The sequence below is a fragment of the Coregonus lavaretus genome (assembly GCF_964263955.1).
Source record: "Coregonus lavaretus genome assembly, chromosome: 31".
Classification (NCBI taxonomy): domain Eukaryota; kingdom Metazoa; phylum Chordata; class Actinopteri; order Salmoniformes; family Salmonidae; genus Coregonus; species Coregonus lavaretus.
In genome coordinates this window covers 1,035,697-1,059,719 of record NC_140018.1, presented here as the reverse complement: position 1 = coordinate 1,059,719, position 24,023 = coordinate 1,035,697, and the positions used below count along the sequence as shown (strand labels likewise).

The 24,023-nt window shown below is 45.6% G+C and overlaps 1 protein-coding gene across 1 annotated transcript in view; it reads left to right on the top strand.

Annotated features, from left to right (window-relative positions):
- Positions 1–24,023, top strand: part of LOC311106307 (sorting nexin-17) — a 72,446-nt gene that overhangs the window by 35,831 nt on the left and 12,592 nt on the right. The window contains exons 7-10 of the mRNA XM_084148615.1: positions 6,894–6,981; positions 15,341–15,410; positions 18,765–18,857; positions 22,296–22,499. Of these exons, the coding sequence (XP_084004741.1) occupies positions 6,894–6,981; positions 15,341–15,410; positions 18,765–18,857; positions 22,296–22,499 (455 nt within the window). The remainder of the gene's footprint in view (positions 1–6,893; positions 6,982–15,340; positions 15,411–18,764; positions 18,858–22,295; positions 22,500–24,023) is intronic.

Genomic DNA, 24,023 nt, shown 5'->3' with positions numbered 1-24,023 from the left:
GGGCCACAAAGAAAAAATCTTAACTCATCATGAGGGGCCGCAGTGGCTTGTGGGTCTTCGTACCCACATGTGGAGTCAGAGCTGGCCCTAGTCTCTTTGGGGACCCTAAGTGACATTTTGTTTGCAAGCGATTGTATAACAGATTTCATGCATTTCTACTTGTGTTGCCATGAGGCGGAGACAGAAATTAGCAGTTTTACAACACATTTCCTGTAATTCTACACATTTTCCTATAGGGTGGAGAGAAATGTTTGCTGATATGATATCTGAGTGAGAGTGGCTAACAAAATCAATGGGGGCCCCTCGGTCAGTAATTCGACCATGATTACTACAGGTTTAGATGGGTAAGTTAGTCTAGCCAGCTATCACATTTTTTTATTCTTCTGACATTAGCTAATTGAGTGACTGTCAGTGATTTGACATTACAACAACAACAACAAAAACGGATGATGCGTAACCAAATGTTTAACTTGCACCTTGTGTATTCTACTATTCTAACTCTCAACACTAAGTTGAGACCCTGGCTGAGTTCCTAAAGGGCTTACTAAAGGGGGTGGCCCGTGGGACGCCAGTTGCCCATCCCTGCCCTATACTGTGCAGTACACCAATCATTAGGAACACCCTCCTTATATTGAGTTGTAGTCCCCCTGTAGCTCAGTTGGTAGAGCATGGCGCTTGCAACGCCAGGGTTGTGGGTTCGTTTCCCACGGGGGGGCAGTATGAAAAATGTATGCACTCACTAACTGTAAGTCGCTCTGGATAAGAGTGTCTGCTAAATGACTAAAATGTAATTTAACAAGTGACATCAATAAGGGATCATAGCTTTCACCTGGATTCAGGTGGTTAGGGTTAGCAGTGTGGTTAGGGTTAGGGTTAGCAGTGTGGTTAGGGTTAGCAGTGTGGTTAGGGTTAGGGTTAGCAGTGTGGTTAGGGTTAGCTGTGTGGTTAGGGTTAGCTGTGTGGTTAGGGTTAGCAGTGTGGTTAGGGTTAGCAGTGTGGTTAGGGTTAGCAGTGTGGTTAGGGTTAGCAGTGTGGTTAGGGTTAGCAGTGTGGTTAGGGTTAGCAGTGTGGTTAGGGTTAGCAGTGTGGTTAGGGTTAGCAGTGTGGTTAGGGTTAGCAGTGTGGTTAGGGTTAGCAGTGTGGTTAGGGTTAGCAGTGTGATGGACTGAATCCAGGGAAGGGCCAGCCGAGTATAAAACAGTATAATCTGCATATAAATGGATGAGAGGGCTTCCTACTGCCTGTTGTTGTTGATGTAAATTGAGAAGAGCGTGGGGCCTAGGATCGAGCATTGGGGTACTCCCTTGGTGACAGACAGTGGCCAAAGACCCCTCAGAGACACCAATATTCCTTAGCCGATCCACAAGAACTGAATGGTCTACCGTATCAAAAGCTTTGGCCAAGTCAATAAAAAATAGCAGCGTAACATTGCTTAGAATCAAGGGCAATGGTGATGTCATTTAGGACCTTTTTAAGGTTGCAGTGACACATCCATAACCTGAGCGGAAACCAGATTGCATACCAGAGAGAATACTATAGACATCAAAAAAGCCAGATTATTGACCCGTTTTTTCCAACACTTTTGATAAACAGGGCAAAATAGAAATTGGCCTATAAACAGTTAGGATCAGCTTGATCTCCCCCTTTACATAAAGGACGCACCGTGGCTGCCTTCCAAGCAATGGGAACCTCCCCAGAGAGGAGAGACAGGTTAAAAAGGTCAGAGACAGGCTCGGAGATGATAGGGGCAGCAACCTTAAAGAAGACAGGAGCTAAACCATCTGACCCAGATGTTTTTTTGGGGTCAAGTTTAAGGAGCTCCTTTAGCACCTCAGACTCAGTGACCCAGACTCAGTGACCGCCTGCAGGGAGAAACTTTGTAGCGGGGCAGGAGAAAAAGAGGGAGGAGCATCGGGGCTAGTCGCATTAGAAGGGCTATGAGATGAGGAAATTAAAGAGCTCAGCCATGTGCTCCTTGTCAGTAACAACCACATCATCAACATTAAGGGACATGGGCAGCTGTGAGGAGGAGGGTTTATTCTCCAGGTCTTTAACCGTTTTCCAGAACTTCTTGGGGTTCGACCCACAGAGAGAGAACTGCTCCTTAAAGTAACTAACATTGGACTTCCGGATAGCCTGAGAGCACTTATTTCTCATTTGCCTGAACGAGAGCCAGTCAGCCTGAGTATGCGTGTGCCGAGCCTTTCGTCAAATGGAATTCTTGAGGTGGAGTAACTCTGCCAGATCACGGTCGAACCAGGGGCTGAACCTGTTTTTAATTCTCATTTTCTTTATGGGGGCGTGTTTGTTAACAATACCACTGAAAATATCAAAAAAGAAGGTCCAAGCGTCTTCGACAGAGGGGATCAAGCTGATTCTATACCAATTTACAGAGGCCAGGTGATGAAGGAAGGCTTGCCCATTAAAGTTTTTAGCAAGCGTCTATGACAAATCAGGACAGGTTGTTTAACTGAGCAGCCATTACGAACACACGCTGTAAAACAGTGATCCCTAAGGTTATTACAGGAAACACCAGACTGATACCTACCAGGACTATTTGTGAGGATAACATTAAGGAGAGTAGCCTTTTCTGGGTGTTTGGAGTCATACCTTGTGGGATTGGTTAATAATCTGAGAGAGATTTATGGAGTCCCATTTCTTTAGGACTTGGTGAGGTGGTTTAAGCATTTAGGTCAGCTAGCAGGACACATTCAGACTTCGTTTTTATTTATTTATTTATTATACATTTAGCAGACGCTCTTATCCAGAGCGATTTACAGGAGCAATTAGGGTTAAGTGCCTTGCTTAAGGGCACATCGACAGATTTTTCACCTAGTCGGCTCGGGGATTAGAACCAGCGACCTTTCGATTACTGGCACAACGCTCGCACAACGCTCTTACCCACTAAGCTTAGTGTAAGGGGCCAGGAGCGAGCTTAGGGCAGGTAGATCCCTCCTGACACAAAACCAGTCCCTGCTCTTCTCCACGTTAAGCCCCAGGAATACACAGATAGATCCCTCCTGACACAAACCGCAGGGTATAGCGAATGTTTTTTCCCCAAATAAGAGTGATTTCAACAACATAATTTTTCAGTCAGAGAAACAGGGTAAGAAACTAAATGGCTGTAATTATGTTGCAGCTTCAGCGCGGACAGCGCCATTAACACTGTGCTGCTTCAGCGCGGACAGCGCCATAAACACAGTGCTGCTTCAGCGCGGACAGCGCCATAAACACTGTGCTGCTTCAGCGCGGACAGCGCCATAAACACTGTGCAGCTTCAGCGCGGACAGCGCCATAAACACTGTGCTGCTTCAGCGCGGACAGCGCCATAAACACTGTGCAGCTTCAGCGCGGACAGCGCCATAAACACTGTGCAGCTTCAGCGCGGACAGCGCCATAAACACTGTGCTGCTTCAGCGCGGACAGCGCCATAAACACTGTGCAGCTTCAGCGCGGACAGCGCCATAAACACTGTGCAGCTTCAGCGCGGACAGCGCCATAAACACTGTGCTGCTTCAGCGCGGACAGCGCCATAAACACTGTGCTGCTTCAGCGCGGACAGCGCCATTAACACAGTGCAGCTTCAGCGCGGACAGCGCCATAAACACTGTGCTGCTTCAGCGCGGACAGCGCCATAAACACTGTGCTGTCCTGTGGTGCCTGTTCTCTGCAGCAGCAGGGGAGGAGAAGGAGACAACATGCGCCAGTCACGAAGGCACTCGCTGTCATATATATATTTTTTTTTATCACAGCGTGGCCATCTCAGTGCATATCGTTGATTTTATTCAAACACATAGGGTGTGTCTATATATGGAAAAATACACGTTTGAAAATGAGCCCTATGGACCACTATATAGGGAATAGGGTGCCATTTGAATAGGGTGCCATTTGAATAGGGTGCCATTTGAATAGGGTGCCATTTGAATAGGGTGCCATTTGAATAGGGTGCCATTTGAATAGGGTGCCATTTGAGACACACACTGAATGTCTCAGTCCTTGAAGGAATGCAAGCAGAAGCAAAACATTACAAAGTGCATGAGTAACACTGATAGTTTTAGTCATTTAGTTTGTATTGATGGTATTCCTTGTTGGCTTCAGAACAGTTTGTAGTGATGGTATTCCTTGTAGGCTACAGAACAGTTTGTAGTGGTGGTATTCCTTGTTGGCTTCAGAACAGTTTGTAGTGATGGTATTCCTTGTTGGCTTCAGAACAGTTTGTAGTGATGGTATTCCTTGTTGGCTTCAGAACAGTTTGTAGTGATGGTATTCCTTGTAAGCTACACAAGTTTGTAGTGATGGTATTCCTTGTTGGCTTCAGAACAGTTTGTAGTGATGGTATTCCTTGTAGGCTACACAACAGTTTGTAGTGATGGTATTCCTTGTTGGCTTCAGAACAGTTTGTAGTGATGGTATTCCTTGTAGGCTACAGAACAGAACAGCAGCAGAACTGAATTGAGCAGCAGCAACGCTACTATCTCCAGAAGGCTGCTGTGATTTCCCTGTCCCCTCTGGAGAGTAGGCCTCAGCTGTTACTGGGTCCTTCTGGGTTCTGTCCAGATGGACTGTCCTCATCTCTCTCTGTTACTGGGTCCTTCTGGGTTCTGTCCAGATGGACTGTCCTCATCTCTCTCTGTTACTGGGTCCTTCTGGGTTCTGTCTAGATGGACTGTTCTCATCTCTCTCTGTTACTGGGTCCTCCTGGGTTCTGTCCAGATGGACTGTCCTCATCTCTCTCTGTTACTGGGTCCTCCTGGGTTCTGTCCAGATGGACTGTCCTCATCTCTCTCTCTTACTGGTCCCTCCTGGGTTCTGTCTAGATGGACTTTCCTCATCTCTCTCTGGTATGTGCAAATAGTTAAAGTACAAATGGGAAAATAAATAAACATAAATATGGGTTGTATTTACAATGGTGTTTGTTCTTCACTGGTTGCCCTTTTCTTGTGGCAACAGGTCACAAATCTTGCTGCTGTGATGGCACACTGTGGTATTTCACCGAATAGATATGGGAGTTTCTCAAGATTTGTTTTCTAATTCTTTGTTGGTCTGTGTAATCTGAGGGAAATATGTGTCTCTAATATGGTCATACATTTGGCAGGAGGTTAGGAAGTGCAGCTCAGTTTCCACCTCATTTTGTGGGCAGTGTGCACATAGCATGTCTTCTCTTGAGAGCCAGGTCTGCCTACGGCGGCCTTTATCAATAGCAAGGCTATGCTCACTGAGTCTGTACATAGTCAAAGCTTTCCTTAAGTTTGGGTCAGTCACGGTGGTCAGGTATTCTGCCACTGTGTACTCTCTGTTTAGGGCCAAATAGCATTCTAGTTTGCTCTGTTCTTTTGTTAATTATTTCCAATGTGTCAAGTAATTCTCTTTTTGTTTTCTCATGATTTGGTTGTATCTAATTGTGTTGTTGTTCTGGGGCTCTGTGGGGTCTGTTTGTGTTTGTGAACAGAGCCCCAGGACCAGCTTACTTAGGGGACTCTTCTCCAAGTTCATCTCTCTGTAGGTGATTGGTTTGTTATGGAAGGTTTGGGAATCGCTTCCTTTTAGGTGGTTATATAATGAACAGCTCTTTTCTGGATTTTGATAATTAGCCGGTATCGGCCTAATTCTGCTCTGCATGCATTATTTGGTGTTTTACGTTGTACATGGAGGATATTTTTGCAGAATTTGGTGTTTGTCCCATTTTGTGAATTCTTGGTTGGTGAGCGGACCCCAGACCTCACAACCATAAAGGGCAATGGGTTCTATAACTGATTCAAGTATTTTTAGCCAGATCCTAATTGGTATGTCAAATTTTATGTTCCTTTTGATGGCATAGAAGGCCCTTCTTGCCTTGTCTCTCAGATCGTTCACAGCTTTGTGGAAATTACCTGTGGCGCTGATGTTTAGGCCGAGGTATGTATAGTTTTTTGTGTGCTCTAGGGCAACGATGTCTAGATGGAATTTGTATTTGTGGTCCTGGCAACTGGACCTTTTTTGGAACACCATTATTTTTGTATTACTGAGATTTACTGTCAGGGCCCAGGTCTGACAGAATCTGTGCAGAATATATAGGTGCTGCTGTAGGCCCTCCTTGGTTGGTGACAGAAGCACCAGATCATCAGCAAACAGTAGACATTTGACTTCAGATTCTAGTAGGGTGAGGCCGGATGCTGCAGACTATTCTAGTGCCCTCGCCAATTCGTTGATATATATATTGAAGAGGGTGGGGCTTAAACTGCATCCCTGTCTCACCCCACGGCCCTGTGGAAAGAAATGTAAGTCTTTTTTTTGCCAATTTTAACCGCACACTTGTTGTTTGTGTACATGGATTTTATAATTTTATAATGTCGTATGTTTTTCTCTCTCTCCAAATCTCTCTGCCCCACCCTCCCTCTGTCCCTCTACCTCCACACCTCCTCTCTCTACCTACCCCTCTCTCTCTCTCTCTCTCTCTCTCTCTCTCTCTCTCTCTATCCTCCCTCTCTCTCTCTCTCTCTCTCTCTCTCTCTCTCTCTCTCTCTATCCTCCCCCTCTCTCTCTCTCTCTCTCTCTCTCTCTCTCTCTCTCCCTCTCTCCTCCCTCTCTCTCTCTCTCTCTCTCCCTCCCTCTCTCCTCCCTCTCTCTCTCTATCTGTCTCTATCTCTCTCTCTCTCTCTCTCTCTCTCTCTCTCTCTCTCTCTCTCTCTCTCTACCTACCCCTCTCTCTCTCTCTACCTACCCCTCTCTTTCTCTTTCTCTCTCTCTCTCTCTCTCTCTCTCTCTCTCTCTCTCTCTCTCTCTCTCTCTCTCTCTCTCTCTCTCTCTCTCTCTCTCTACCTACCCCTCTCTCTCTCTCTCTCTCTCCCTCTATCCTCCCTCTCTCTCTCTCTCTCTCTACCTACCCCTCTCTTTCTCTCTCTCTCTCTCTTTAGTTGTGAGGAAGCTACAGGAGTTTGAGCTACCATATGTATCGGTCACCAGCTTACGGAGCTCAGAGTTCCACATCATGCTGCGAAAAAGGTATGATTCCTCTACCCCTCTACCTCTCTACTCCTCTACCTCTCTACGGCGTTTAAATACAGCGAAAACACTGAACAAATGTCAACCACTTGGCACTTTAGCAAGCAGCAACTGTTACAAGGTTTCTCTCCTTCCAAGTACCGACAAGTGAGGACCTGTCTGGATTCTCTAATCTCTTCTATAGATGATCTCGGTGAAACCATTAAGACTACACCACAAACCTTACTGAGTGATGTCACCAGTACTGTACTTGTGACATCACCGGACACTCATCGCCTGAGTTGTTCCAGTATGTGTCCAGTTGGTTTATAGAAGTGAAGCCAGAGATAGTATAGTATAATAGATGGTACAGAGATACAGGTACAACATATTGACTGAAGATCAAAGAGTTTATCAAAGAGCAGAAAGCCTTGAAGGACGTCTGTCTCTGGTCCTCTGGACACCGTGTGTGTGTTAGGGACGAGAGGCTTCTCTGTCTGCAGTCTGAGGACTGATAACTTCTCTCCCTCCTCGACTTTTAACACTGTCGTATTTCACCTGTCTTCACCTTCCTCTGTCTTCACCTTCCTCTGTCCTTGTCTCTCTCTCTCTCTTTCCCTGTCTCGCTCTCTCTCTCTCTCTCTCTCTCTCTCTCTCTCTCTCTCTCTCTCTCTCTCTCTCTCTCTCCCTGCCACCTCTCTCCCTGCCCCCTCTCTCCCTGCCCCCCCCTCTCTCTCTCCCTGTCCCCCTCTCGCTCTCTCTCTCCCTGCCCCCCCCTCTCTCTCTCTCTCCCTGCCCCCCCCCTCTCTCTCTCTCTCTCCCTGTCCCCCTCTCGCTCTCTCGCTCTCTCTCTCCCTGGCCCCCCCTCGCTCCCTCTCGCTCTCTCTCCCTGCCCCCCCCCCCTCTCTCTCTCTCTCCCTGTCCCCCCCTCGCTCTCTCTCTCCCTGCCCTCCTCTCTCTCTCTCCCTGTCCCCCCCTCGCTCTCTCGCGCTCTCGCTCTCGTTCTCGCGCTCTCGCTCTCGTTCTCGCTCTCTCGCTCTATCTACCTCAAATACCTTATTATTATCTATCCTGATGCCTAGTCACTTTACCCTGCCTTCGTGTACATACAGTGGGGAGAACAAGTATTTGATACACTGCCGATTTTGCAGCTTTTCCTACTTACAAAGCATGTAGAGGTCTGTAATTTTTATCATAGGTACACTTCAACTGTGAGAGACGGAATCTAAAACAAAAATCTAGAAAATCACATTGAATGATTTTTAAGTAATTAATTTGCATTTTATTGCATGACATAAGTATTTGATACATCAGAAAAGAAGAACTTAATATTTGGTACAGAAACCTTTGTTTGCAATTACAGTGATCATACGTTTCCTGTAGGTCTTGACCAGGTTTGCACACACTGCAGCAGGGATTTTGGCCCACTCCTCCATACAGACCTTCTCCAGATCCTTCAGGTTTCGGGGCTGTCGCTGGGCAATACGGACTTTCAGCTCCCTCCAAAGATTTTCTATTGGGTTCAGGTCTGGAGACTGGCTAGGCCACTCCAGGACCTTGAGATGCTTCTTACGGAGCCACTCCTTAGTTGCCCTGGCTGTGTGTTTCGGGTCGTTGTCATGCTGGAAGACCCAGCCACGACCCATCTTCAATGCTCTTACTGAGGGAAGGAGGTTGTTGGCCAAGATCTCGTGATACATGGCCCCATCCATCCTCCCCTCAATACGGTGCAGTCGTCCTGTCCCCATTGCAGAAAAGCATCCCCAAAGAATGATGTTTCCACCTCCATGCTTCACGGTTGGGATGGTGTTCTTGGGGTTGTACTCATCCTTCTTCTTCCTCCAAACACGGCGAGTGGAGTTTAGACCAAAAAGCTCTATTTTTGTCTCATCAGACCACATGACCTTCTCCCATTCCTCCTCTGGATCATCCAGATGGTCATTGGCAAACTTCAGACGGGCCTGGACATGCGCTGGCTTGAGCAGGGGGACCTTGCGTGCGCTGCAGGATTTTAATCCATGACGGCGTAGTGTGTTACTAATGGTTTTCTTTGAGACTGGGGTCCCAGCTCTCTTCAGGTCATTGACCAGGTCCTGCCGTGTAGTTCTGGGCTGATCCCTCACCTTCCTCATGATCATTGATGCCCCACGAGGTGAGATCTTGCATGGAGCCCCAGACCGAGGGTGATTGACCGTCATCTTGAACTTCTTCCATTTTCTAATAATTGCGACAACAGTTGTTGCCTTCTCACCAAGCTGCTTGCCTATTGTCCTGTAGCCCATCCCAGCCTTGTGCAGGTCTACCATTTTATCCCTGATGTCCTTACACAGCTCTCTGGTCTTGGCCATTGTGGAGAGGTTGGAGTCTGTTTTGATTGAGTGTGTGGACAGGTGTCTTTTTATACAGGTAACGAGTTCAAACAGGTGCAGTTAATACAGGTAATGAGTGGAGAACAGGAGGGCTTCTTAAAGAAAAACTAACAGGTCTGTGAGAGCCGGAATTCTTACTGGTTGGTAGGTGATCAAATACTAATGTCATGCAATAAAATGCAAATTAATTACTTAAAAATCATACAATATGATTTTCTGGATTTTTGTTTTAGATTCCGTCTCTCACAGTTGAAGTGTACCTATGATAAAAATTACAGACCTCTACATGCTTTGTAAGTAGGAAAAGCTGCAAAATCGGCAGTGTATCAAATACTTGTTCTCCCCACTGTATCTACCTCAAATAACTTCTGATGCCTTCTGAATACTATTCTGATGCCTAGTCACTTTACCCTGCCTTCATGTACATATCTACCTCAAATACCTTATTATTATCTATCCTGATGCCTAGTCACTTTACCCTGCCATCATGTACATATCTACAGTGCTATGAAAAGGTATTTGCCCCCTTTCTAATTTTCTCTACTTTTGCATTTTTGTGATACTGAATGTTATCAGATCTTCAACCAAAACCTAATATTAGATAAAGGGAACATAAGTGAACAAATAACACAACAATTACATATTTATATCTTTTATTTCATAAACAAAGTTATGCAAAACCCAATTCCCCTGTGTGAAAAAGTAATCACCCCCTTACACTCAATAACTGGTTGTTCCACCTTTAGCTGCAATGACTCCAACCAAATGCTTCCTGTAGTTTTTGATCTGTCTCTCACGTCGCTGTGGAGGAATTTTGGCCCACTCTTCCATGCAGAGCAGAATTCATGGTTCCTTCTATTAAGGCAAGTCGTCCAGGTCCTGAGGCAGCAAAGCATCCCCAAACCATCACCCCACCACCACCATGCTTGACCTTTGGTATGATGTTCTTACTGTGAAATGCAGCGTTTGGTTTTCGCCAGGCATAATGGGACCCATCTCGTCCAAAATGTTGACTCAAGTTTGCCAAAAAGCACCTAGATGATCATCAAGAATCTTGGAAAAACGTTCTGTGGACAGATCATTCAAAAGTATAACTTTTTGGACGACATGGTTCCAGTAATGCCTGGTGAAAAACAAACTCTGCATTTCACAGTAAGAACATCATACCAAAGGTCAAGCATGGTGGTGGTGGTGTGATGGTTTGGGGATGCTTTGCTGCCTCAGGACCTGGACGACTTGCCTTAATAGAAGGAACCATGAATTCTGCTCTGTATCAGAGACTTCTACAGGAGAAAGTCAGACCATCCGTCTGTGAGCTGAAGCTGAAGCGCAGCTGGGTCATGCAGCAAGACAATGATCCAAAACACACAATCAAGTCTACATGAAAATTGCTAAAAAAAGCAACACATTTGAAGTTTTGGAATGGCCTAGTCAAAGTCCAGACCTAATCCCAATTCAGATGTTGTGGCAGGACTTGAAACGAGCAGTTCATGCTTGAAAACCCACACGTCACTGAGTTAAAGCAGTTCTGCATGGACCAAAATTCCTCCACAGCGACGTGAGAGACTGATCAACAACTACAGGAAGCATTTGGTTGGAGACATTGCAGCTAAAGGTGGCACAACCAGTTATTGAGTGTAAGGGAGAAATTACTTTTTCACACAGGGGAATTGGGTGTTGCATAACTTTGTCTATGAAATAAATATATAATTGTTGTGTTATTTGTTCACTTATGTTCCCTGTATCTAATATTAGGTTTTGGTTGAAGATCTGATAACATTCAGTATCACAAATATGCAAAAGTAGAGAAAATTAGAAAGGGGGCAAATACTTTTTCATAGCACTGTACCTCAAATACCTTATTATAATCAATCCTGATGCCTAGTCACTTTACCCCGCTTTCATGTACATATCTACCTCAAATATCTCATACCTCTCCACATTGATCTGGTACTGGTACTTCCTGTATATAGCTCCACATTGATCTGGTACTGGTACTTCCTGTATATAGCTCCACATTGATCTGGTACTGGTACTTCCTGTATATAGCTCCACATTGATCTGGTACTGGTACTTCCTGTATATAGCTCCACATTGATCTGGTACTAGTACTCCCTGTATATAGCTCCACATTGATCTGGTACTTCATCCTCATTCACTAGTTAGGTTCCAGGTAGATTATAGGTTGTTAAACTGGTTGGATTATAGATTATGGGGTGTTCAACTGGATGGATTATAGATTATGGGGTGTTTTAAACTGGTTGGATGATAAATTATGGGGTGTTAAACTGGTTGGATGATACATTATGGGGTGTTAAACTGGTTGGATTATAAATGATGGGGTGTTAAACTGGTTGGATTACAGTTGAATCACAGGTGGATTAAATTTCAAGTTTTAATGTCACGCGCACAAATACCTTACCAGCTCCAAATCCAACAATGCAGCAATCAATAACATAAATTGATTATTTAATTACATAGTCTTCCTCCCCTTCATCTACACTGATTGAAGTGGATTTAACAAGTGACATCAATAAGGGATCATAGCTTTCACCTGGATTCACCTGGTCAGTCTGTCATGGAAAGACTCAGTGTGTATACACAACCAGTCAAAAGTTTGGACACACCTACTCACTCAAGGGTTTTTCTTTATTTTTTACTATTTTTTACATTGTAGAATAATAGTGAAGACATCAAAACTATGAAATAAAACATATGGAATCATGTAGTAACCAAAAAAGTGTTAAACGAATCAAAATATATTTGAGATTCTTCAAATAGCCACGCTTTACCTTGATGACAGCTTTGCACACTCTTGGCATTCTCTCAACCAGCTTCACCTGGAATGCTTTTCCAACAGTCTTGAAGGAGTTACCACATATGCTGAGCACTTGTTGGCTGCTTTTCCTTCACTCTGCCGTCTGATTCATCCCAAACCATCTCAATTGGGTTGAGGTCAGGTGATTGTGGAGGCCAGGTCATCTGATGCAGCACTCCATCACTCTCCTTCTTGTTAAAATAGCCATTACACAGCCTGGAGGTGTGTTGGGTCATTGTCCTGTTGAAAAACAAATGATAGTCCCACTAAGCCCAAACCAGATGGGATGGCGTATCGCTGCAGAATGCTGTGGTAGCCATGCTGGTTAAGTGTGCCTTGAATTCTAAATAAATCAGTGTCACCAGCAAAACACACCCACACCATAACACCTCCTCCTCCATGCTTTACGGTGGGAAATACACATGCAGAGATCATCCGTTCACCCACACCGTGTCTCACAAAGACACGGCGGTTGGAACCAAAAATCTCCAATTTGGACTCCAGACTAAAGGACAGATTTCCACTGGTCTAATGTCCATTGCTCGTGTTTCTTGGCCCAAGCAAGTCTCTTCTTATTGGTGTCCTTTAGTAGTGGTTTCTTTGCAGCAATTCGACCATGAAGGCCTGATTCACACAGTCTCCTCTGAACAGTTGATGTTGAGATGTGTCTGTTACTTGAACTCTGTGAAGCATTTATTTGGGCTGCAATTTCTGAGGCTGGTAACTCTAATGAACTTATATAATAATAATAATAATAATTGGTCATTTAGCAGACGCTCTTATCCAGAGCGACTTACAGGAGCAATTAGGGTTAAGTGCCTTGCTCAAGGGCACATCGACAGATTTTTCACCTAGTCAGCTCGGGGATTAGAACCAGCGACCTTTCGGTTACTGGCACAACGCTCTTAACCACTAAGCTACCTCTGCAGTAGAGGTAACTCTGGGTCTTCCATTCCTGTGGTGGTCCTCATGAGAGCCAGTTTCATCATAGCGCTTGATGGTTTTTGCGACTGAACTTGAAGAAACTTCTTTAAATTTTCCGGATTGACTGACCTTCATGTCTTAAAGTAATGATGGACTGTCGTTTCTCTTTGCTTATTTGGGCTGTTCTTGTCATAATATGGACTTGGTCTTTTACCAAATAGGGCTATCTTCTGTATACCAACCCTACCTTGTCACAACACAACTGATTGGCTCAAACGCATTAAGAAGGAAAGAAATTCCACAAATTAACTTTTAACAAGGCACACCTGTTAATTGAAATGCATTCCAGGTGACTACCTCATGAAGCTGGGTGAGAGAATGCCAAGAGTGTGCAAAGCTGTCATCAAGGCAAAGTGTGGCTATTTGAAGAATTTGTTTAACACTTTTTTTGGTTACTACATGATTCCATATGTGTTATTTCATAGTTTTGATGTCTTCACTATTATTCTACAATGTAAAAAAAAAAAAAAAAAAAAAAACTTTGAATGAGTAGGTGTGTCCAAACTTTTGACTGGTACTGTATATATACTTACTTACTTTTGGTCATGTATTGTAAGTAAGTAAGTAAGTATGTATATACAGTACACTACATGTGTTTTTTCTTTATTTTATACAGCAAAGGTAATAACACAGTTACATGAACTAGCTTTCTACACCTTTACTCCCCAGTGCTGTTTTTAAGGCATACCAGTTCAAATACAGTGGACTTATGTCCTACAGAGACGGTCTGGATAGTATCTTCGGTGTGGTTCTAGTAGTATTCATCCTCCAGGTCAGGTTGGTAAGGGCTTCGGAGGTAGGGTGGCAGATGAGGGGGCATAGGCCTCAAACCATAATCATCAAAAAGGCTGATGTGGTCCTTGATAAGATGAGGGTCAGAAATCAGCTCCAGGTTAGCAGTCTCCTCCCCCCTACCTCTGTTCCTTAGGGGTGCTGCCAGACCTCCACCAATCAGAAGGAAGATCAGGAGGACAGCCATCCAATCACGGGTGTTCATCAGAACCACTATTTTTAAACGTCAACAAAGATTAGTCTGATGGACTGATGTAGAATGAGTCTTGATGGACAACACTATAAAACCTATCGATGTAGAATGAGTCTTGATGGACAACACTATAAAACCTATCGATGTAGAATGAGTCTTGATGGACAACACTATAAAACCTATTGAAAAGCAAAAGGAAATGATATAACCACAAATACCTTTTTATGCCCCTTAGCACCTCCCCTTCAAGAGCACCTGTGGTTGTTTTGGAGTACCTGAAGCGCTCCTGCTACTTATTTCTTATTAAATTATAAAAAACCTAAATGCTAGATTGCTTAGCCAGTCAATAATGACAAGCTAGAGTTAATGAAAGTATTTAACCTTGTCGCATTCTATGATGTCATAATGAGGCATGCCATCACAAACCATTCTAAGGTTTCTTTGGATCAGTGACAGAACGTAGCCTACTGTCTGCATCCAATCAAAAGTTAGCAATAGTAACTCTCCAGTTTATGGACCTAAAAGCCTATGATAATAAGACTAACATGAGAATATCATGATGCCTTCTCTAAGATGCTCTTTAATGGACACCTTCTCTAAGATGCTCTTTAATGGACACCTTCTCTAAGATGCTCTTTAATGGACACCTTCTCTAAGATGCTCTTTAATGGACACTCAGTCAGAATCCTTCCCATAAACTGCCAGAAGAACATGTCCAACGACATTGTTATTGAATATCCCAAAGTCTAATGCAAAACATTCCACAATGCGTCTATGAATCTGAACAAGGCCATCCACCGCACATGTATTACATGTGAAATTAAAACCCCCAGAACTATCAGGTTTCAAAAACATTCAGGGGAGCACGTCCCATATAATGTTGTGGTTGCAGGCTCCGACTCAGAGCAGACACACACCGAGAGAGACGCACACACACATCCGCCCCGTTCCACCTCACCGTGCCACATTCCAGGCACTAAGCCTGCAGGTATCAATGATCACACTTAATTACATTTCATACCCAACAAAGATACAACAGCCCCTCATCCAAGACATTAACATTTGATTAACAGCCCAAGTATGATTGCTTTTTTAAAATGTAACTTCTATCGCAAATTGTGTTTTTATTGAATTTCAGGTTTCAAGTTCTTGGCTGCTATCCAAATTGTTTGTTGTTCATTTGGTATTCAAGTGTTCTCTCTTTCTCCCTCGTTGTGTTTGTAGTTACTGGGACACGGCGTATGACAGTGATGTAATGGACAACCGAGTGGGACTGAACCTATTATACGCTCAGGTGAGGGATCATAGGTCACACAGAGGTCATACTGGTTGTCTGTTGGCTTTTTCTTTCTTAATTTGGGGTAGATGGGTATTTTGAATGATCAAGCAGGTCTGAAGCTTAGGTTTGTGTTTAGGATTTCTGATTAAATCTCCTGTATACCTGAAACTGCTTCCTCTTAGGGCAAAAAAATGAAACCACAGAGCATTTTGGTCCTTTAAAAACCTGCTGGGAAACTATAAATGTGACTCTGGATGACAATGATGTTTGTTTCCAACATTAGGGCTGTTTTTCTAAAGTAGCTGAATCTGCTTTGTGTTTTGTTTCCTTGCCACGATACTAACGAGTATCATGATACTGGTATGGTCCCGGCCCTCCTTCCTTCCTGGTATGGTCCCGGCCCTCCTTCCTTCCTGGTATGGTCCCGGCCCTACTTCCTTCCTGGTATGGTCCCGGCCCTACTTCCTTACTGGTATGGTCCCGGCCCTACTTCCTTACTGGTATGGTCCCGGGCCTACTTCCTTCCTGGTATGGTCCCGGCCCTCCTTCCTTCCTGGTATGGTCCCGGCCCTACTTCCTTCCTGGTATGGTCCCGGCCCTCCTTCCTTCCTGGTATGGTCCCGGCCCTCCTTCCTTCCTGGTATGGTCCCGGCCCTCCTTCCTTCCTGGAATGGTCCCGGCCCTCCTTCCTTCCTGGTATGGTCCCGGCCCTCCTTCCTTCCTGGTATGGTCCCGGCCCTACTTCCTTCCTGGTATGGTCCCGGCCCTCCTTCCTTCCTGGTATGGTCCCGGCCCTCCTTCCTTCCTGGTATGGTCCCGGCCCTCCTTCCTTCCTGGAATGGTCCCGGCCCTCCTTCCTTCCTGGTATGGTCCCGGCCCTCCTTCCTTCCTGGTATGGTCCCGGCCCTACTTCCTTCCTGGTATGGTCCCGGCCCTACTTCCTTACTGGTATGGTCCCGGCCCTACTTCCTTACTGGTATGGTCCCGGGCCTACTTCCTTCCTGGTATGGTCCCGGCCCTCCTTCCTTCCTGGTATGGTCCCGGCCCTACTTCCTTCCTGGTATGGTCCCGGCCCTCCTTCCTTCCTGGTATGGTCCCGGCCCTCCTTCCTTCCTGGTATGGTCCCGGCCCTCCTTCCTTCCTGGTATGGTCCCGGCCCTCCTTCCTTCCTGGTATGGTCCCGACCCTCCTTCCTTCCTGGAATGGTCCCGGCCCTCCTTCCTTCCTGGAATGGTCCCGGCCCTACTTCCTTCCTGGTATGGTCCCGGCCCTACTTCCTTACTGTTATGGTCCCGGCCCTACTTCCTTCCTGGTATGGTCCCGGCCTTACTTCCTTCCTGGTATGGTCCCGGCCCTACTTCCTTACTGGTATGGTCCCGGCCCTACTTCCTTCCTTACTGGTATGGTCCCGGCCCTACTTCCTTCCTTACTGGTATGGTTCCGGCCCTACTTCCTTCCTTACTGGTATGGTTCCGGCCCTCCTTCCTTCCTGGTATGGTCCCGGCCCTCCTTCCTTCCTGGTATGGTCCCGGCCCTCCTTCCTTCCTTACTAGTATGGTCCCGGCCCTCCTTCCTTCCTTGTATGGTCCCGGCCCTCCTTCCTTCCTGGTATGGTCCCGGCCCTACTTCCTTCCTGGTATGGTCCCGGCCCTCCTTCCTTCCTGGTATGGTCCCGGCCCTCCTTCCTTCCTGGTATGGTCCCGGCCCTCCTTCCTTCCTGGTATGGTCCCGGCCCTCCTTCCTTACTGGTATGGTCCCGGCCCTACATCCTTCCTGGTATGGTCCCGGCCCTACTTCCTTACTGGTATGGTCCCGGCCCTACTTCCTTCCTGGTATGGTCCCGGCCCTCCTTCCTTCCTGGTATGGTCCCGGCCCTACTTCCTTCCTGGTATGGTCCCGGCCCTACTTCCTTACTGGTATAGTCCCTCCCGGCCCTACTTCCTTCCTTACTGGTATGGTCCCTCCCGGCCCTACTTCCTTCCTTACTGGTATGGTCCCTCCCGGCCCTACTTCCTTCCTTACTGGTATGGTCCCTCCCGGCCCTACTTCCTTCCTTACTGGTATGGTCCCTCCCGGCCCTACTTCCTTCCTTACTGGTATGGTCCCGGCCCTACTTCCTTCCTGGTATGGTCCCGGCCCTCCTTCCTTCCTGGAATGGTCCCGGCCCTACTTCCTTCCTGGTATGGTCCCGGCCCTACTTCCTTACTGGTATGGTCCCGGCCCTACTTCCTTCCTGGTATGGTCCCGTCCCTACTTCCTTACTAGTATGGTCCCGGCCCTACTTCCTTCCTTACTGGTATGGTCCCGGCCCTACTTCCTTCCTTCCTGGTATGGTCCCGGCCCTCCTTCCTTCCTTCCTGGTATGGTCCCGGCCCTCCTTCCTTCCTTCCTGATATGGTCCCGGCCCTCCTTCCTTCCTTCCTGGTATGGTCCCGGCCCTCCTTCCTTCCTTCCTGGTATGGTCCCGGCCCTCCTTCCTTCCTTCCTGGTATGGTCCCGGCCCTCCTTCCTTCCTGGTATGGTCCCGGCCCTCCTTCCTTCCTTCCTGGTATGGTCCCGGCCCTACTTCCTTACTGGTATGGTCCCGGCCCTACTTCCTTACTGGTATGGTCCCGGCCCTCCTTCCTTCCTTCCTGGTATGGTCCCGGCCCTACTTCCTTACTGGTATGGTCCCGGCCCTCCTTCCTTCCTTCCTGGTATGGTCCCGGCCCTACTTCCTTACTGGTATGGTCCCGGCCCTACTTCCTTACTGGTATGGTCCCAGCCCTCCTTCCTTCCTTCCTGGTATGGTCCCGGCCCTCCTTCCTTCCTTCCTGGTATGGTCCCGGCCCTCCTTCCTTACTGGTATGTCCCAAATGAAACCCTACTCCCTATATAGGGACCATAGGCCTCTTGTCGAAAGCAGTGGACTATATAGGGAATAGGGTGCCATTTGGAACACATCCCATGTCTTTTTATAGCAACACCCCATCACCCAGATACAGCAGCAACATGATGGTGTTTTCCTGAGCATTTCAGAGATGGTTGATCTGATCTGGCTGCTGTGTCAGCTCGGTGTGGGGGTCTAGCTAATGTTATGCGTCAAAGGATGCAATATTTTATCGGAAAGAGAGAATCGGCAAACGTGCGTTTGCATGCGCGTGTGTGTGTTTACCATTGTGTGCGACGTGTGTGTGCCATTGACTTGTATATGTGTGTATGCAGCTGCCAACTGTGTGTGTGAGTGTGTGTGTGTGTATGCAATTCTACTTGAACAAACAACAGTGGAATAGTTCGTTTTGGACTTAAAACTGAGGAACAGTTTTATGTAAGCCTCAACGAGGATGGTTTGGAGCAGAAAGATGAAACTTGTCTCTCTTCTCTCCCAAGACGGTGTCGGACATAGATGGAGGCTGGATACTCGTTAACAAGGACCAGCACAGACAGCTTAAGTCACTGCAGGAGAAAGGCTCCAAGAAGGAAGTAAGTAAGACTGTCTCCTAGAACTAGAGAGTGACAGTATTATAGTAGAAGAAGAGTTGAATGGGTTGGAGGCCTCTTCTACCCAAGCTGGTGGAGAGTGACAGTATTATAGTAGAAGAAGAGTTGAATGGGTTGGAGTCTAAATCTCCTGTATAGTTTTTATAAAAGTGGAGCGATGGTTTCCAATCAACTACATAGTAACTTTGTAGGTAGATGCACAATAAATATTTAACCAACTTATCTCCAGACACCCTTTAGAAAGATATTTTGGATTTTTAAAAAATGCACCTATTATAGAAAACAGGCTCTGTCGTAGCCGGCAGCGACCGGGAGACCCATGGGGGCGGCAGGGATGTAGCTCAGTTGGAAGAGCATGGCGTTTGCAACGCCAGGGTTGTGGGTTCGCTTCCCACTGGGGGCCAGTATGAAAAATAAAATAATATATGCACTCACTAACTGTAAGTCGCTCTGGATAAGAGCGTCTGCTAAATGACTAAAATGTAAATGTAAAAGGTCATGGTGTAGCCGTTGTCAGACTTTTATATTTTTTGTGATTTTCTAGTGGGTCATGTCTTTCTACCCGTTTCTCCAGTTCATTCAGCTAGTTCATGTCTTTCTACCTGTTTCTCCAGTTCATTCAGCTAGTTCATGTCTTTCTACCTGTTTCTCCAGTTCATTCAGCTAGTTCATGTCTTTCTACCTGTTTCTCCAGTTCATTCAGCTAGTTCATGTCTTTCTACCTGTTTCTCCAGTTCATTCGGCTAGTTCATGTCTTTCTACCTGTTTCTCCAGTTCATTCGGCTAGTTCATGTCTTTCTACCTGTTTCTCCAGTTCATTCAGCTAGTTCATGTCTTTCTACCTGTTTCTCCAGTTCATTCGGCTAGTTCATGTCTTTCTACCTGTTTCTCCAGTTCATTCAGCTACGTTTTCTACCTGTTTCTCCAGTTCATTCGGCTAGTTCATGTCTTTCTACCTGTTTCTCCAGTTCATTCGGCTAGTTCATGTCTTTCTACCTGTTTCTCCAGTTCATTAGGCTAGTTCATGTCTTTCTACCTGTTTCTCCAGTTCATTTTTTTATTTTTTTTTCACCTTTATTTAACCAGGTAAGCCAGTTGAGAACAGGTTCTCATTTACAACTGCGACCTGGCCAAGATAAAGCAAAGTAGTGCAATAAAAACAACACAGAGTTACATATGGGGTAAAAAAAACATAAAGTCAGAAATACAACAGAAAATATATATACAGTGTGTGCAAATGTAGCAAGTTATGGAGGTAAGGCAATAAATAGGCTATAGTGCAGAATAATTACAATAGTATTAACACTGGAATGCTAGATGTGCAAGAGATTATGTGCAAATAGAGATACTGGGGTGCAAAAGAGCAAATTAAATAACAATATAGGGATGAGGTAGTTGGGTGGGCTAATTTCAGATGGGCTGTGTACAGGTGCAGTGATCAGTAAGGTGCTCTGACAACTGATGCTTAAAGTTATTGGGGGAGATAAGAGTCTCCAGCTTCAGAGATTTTTGCAATTCGTTCCAGTCATTGGCAGCAGAGAACTGGAAGGAATGGCGGCCAAAGGAGGTGTTGGCTTTGGGAATGACCAGTGAGATATACCTGCTGGAGCGCAGACTGCGGGTGGGTGCTGCTATGGTGACCAATGAGCTAAGATAAGGCGGGGATTTGCCTAGCAGTGATTTATAGATGGCCTGGAGCCAGTGGGTTTGACGACGAACATGTAGTGAGGACCAGCCAACAAGAGCGTACAGGTCACAGTGGTGGGTAGTGTATGGGGCTTTGGAGACAAAACGGATGGCACTGTGATAGACTACATCCAATTTGCTGAGTAGAGTGTTGGAGGCTATTTTGTAAATGACATCGCCGAAGTCAATGATCGGTAGGATAGTCAGTTTTACGAGGGCATGTTTGGCAGCATGAGTGAAGGAGGCTTTGTTGCGAAATAGGAAGCCGATTCTAGATTTAACTTTGGATTGGAGATTCTTTATGTGAGTCTGGAAGTTGAGTTTACAGTCTAACCAGACACCTAGATATTTGTAGTTGTCCACATACTCTAGGTCAGACCCGTCGAGAGTGGTGATTCTAGTCGGGTGGGCGGGTGCTAGCAGCGTTCGATTGAAAAGCATGCATTTAGTTTTACTAGTGTTTAAGAGCAGTTGAAGGCTACTGAAGGATTGTTGTATGGCATTGAAGCTCGTTTGGAGGTTTGTTAACACAGTGTCCAATGAAGGGCCAGATGTATACAAAATGGTGTCGTCTGCGTAGAGGTGGATCTGAGAGTCACCAGCAGCAAGAGCGACATCATTGATATACACGGAGAAAAGTGTCGGCCCAAGAATTGAACCCTGTGGCACCCCCATAGAGACTGCCATAGGTCCAGACAACAGGCCCTCCGATTTGACACACTGAACTCTATCTGAGAAGTAGTTGGTGAACCAGGCGAGGCAGTCATTTGAGAAACCAAGGCTATTTAGTCTGCCAATAAGAATGCGGTGGTTGACAGAGTCGAAAGCCTTGGCCAGGTCGATGAAGACGGCTGCACAGTACTGTCTATTATCAATCGCGGTTATAATATCGTCTAGGACCTTGAGCGTGGCTGAAGTGCACCCGTGACCAGCTCGGAAACCGGATTGGCTAGTTAATGTCTTTCTACCTGTTTCTCCAGTTCATTCAGCTAGTTCATGTCTTTCTACCTGTTTCTCCAGTTCATTCGGCTAGTTCATGTCTTTCTACCTGTTTCTCCAGTTCATTCAGCTAGTTCATGTCTTTCTACCTGTTTCTCCAGTTCATTCAGCTAGTTCATGTCTTTCTACCTGTTTCTCCAGTTCATTCAGCTAGTTCATGTCTTTCTACCTGTTTCTCCAGTTCATTCGGCTAGTTCATGTCTTTCTACCTGTTTCTCCAGTTCATTCGGCTAGTTCATGTCTTTCTACCTGTTTCTCCAGTTCATTCGGCTAGTTCATGTCTTTCTACCTGTTTCTCCAGTTCATTCAGCTAGTTCATGTCTTTCTACCTGTTTCTCCAGTTCATTCGGCTAGTTCATGTCTTTCTACCTGTTTCTCCAGTTCATTCAGCTAGTTCATGTCTTTCTACCTGTTTCTCCAGTTCATTCGGCTAGTTCATGTCTTTCTACCTGTTTCTCCAGTTCATTCAGCTAGTTCATGTCTTTCTACCTGTTTCTCCAGTTCATTCGGCTAGTTCATGTCTTTCTACCTGTTTCTCCAGTTCATTCAGCTACGTTTTCTACCTGTTTCTCCAGTTCATTCGGCTAGTTCATGTCTTTCTACCTGTTTCTCCAGTTCATTCGGCTAGTTCATGTCTTTCTACCTGTTTCTCCAGTTCATTCGGCTAGTTCATGTCTTTCTACCTGTTTCTCCAGTTCATTCAGCTAGTTCATGTCTTTCTACCTGTTTCTCCAGTTCATTTTGCTAGGTCAGACGCTGAAGTACTTCGGCTACATCAAGTTTGATCCGTGCGTGACAGACTTCCCGGAGAAGGGCTGTCACGTGATCGTCTCCGCGGGCAACAACGAGCTCAACTTCCAGGTCAAGCTGCCCAATGAACAGATGAAGGAGGGGAGCTTCAAGGTCACGCGCATGAGGTGCTGGCGGGTCACTTCTTCTGTAAGTAACCCACCCCAAATTAAGTTACTCTATTCTAATCTACTCTATTTTAAGGGTCCTCTGAACGCTGTATTAGGAGGAGGGTGAAGTTGTTCTCTACGGTCAGATTTACAAGGGGGGAGGGTTCTGCAGAGGGAACCAATTTCATCATTCGGGTTGGAATCCATCCAAATTATGACCGCATTGGCGTGAGCTTGACCTCTTCCGCTCTCCCCTCGCTCCCCCTCTCCTTTCTCCCCCATTCCCTTTCCCCTTCTCATTAACCCTCCGCAGCGTACCAGGCACATGCTTCTGTTCCTCTCCTCTGGGTAAACTGCTGAGCTCTACACCATCGCTCTTCATCAGGCTACTAACACTCACAACTCCAGAGATCCTTTATCGTATTTGTCTCCCATCCAGAGAGCTGTATGCTAATTCTACGGGTAGCAGGAAGGGACATGTAGGAGGAAAGAAATGTCATTGCTTGACTACAGTTTGAATGTCTTCTCCACACACCTCTATAAAGCACATCTATAAAGTACATTTTTACATTTTAGTCATTTTTAGCAGACGCACTTATCCAGAGCGACTTACAGTTAGTGAGTGCAATTTTTTTTTTTATACATGCAGTGCCTTCATGAAAGTTTTCACACTCCTTGACTTTAAAATGGATTAAATTGAGATTTTGTGTCACTGGCCTACACACAATACCCCATAATGTCAAAGTTGAATTATGTTTTTAGATATATTTAGAAATTAATTAATAATGAAAAGCTGAAATGTCTTTAGTCAATAAGTATTCAACCCCTTTGTTACGGCAAGCCTAAAGTTAATAACATAATGAGTTGCATGGACTCACTCTGTGTGCAATAATAGTGTTTAACATGATTTTTTAATGACTACCTCATCTCTGTACCCCACACATACAGTCATGTTCTGGGTATGCTTGTAATCGTTAAGGACTGGGGAATTCTTCAGGGAAAAAAATTAACGGAATGGAGCTAAGCACAGGCAAAATCCTAGAGGAAAACCTGGTTCAGTCTGCTTTCCACCAGACACTGAGACACGGAGATTAATTCACCTTTCAGCAGGACAATAACCTACAACACAAGGCCAAATCTACACTGGAGTTGCTTACCAAGAAGACAGTGAATGTTTCTGAGTGGCCGAGTTACAGTTTTAACTTAAATCTGATTGAAAATATATGGCAAGACCTGAAAATGGTTGTCTAGCAATAATCAACAACCAATTTAAACGATATTGAAGATTTTTAAAAATAATAATGGGCAAATATTGTACAATCCAGGTAGGGTTGGGCAGTATACAGATGTTCATATCGTCATACCATCCTTCTCTCATCCTGGGATGTACGGTATTACTGTCTTAGTACACAAGGGGGCGCCAAAGAAAGCAAAAAGCCCATTGGGGCGTCTGTTACCAGAATGCTAACAAAATTTGCACAAGTAATAGCGAATTTCCATGGAGGCTGCTAGCTAAATATGCTAATGAGTGCAAACAACTCTTTTTTGTTTGTTGTTGTTGCAA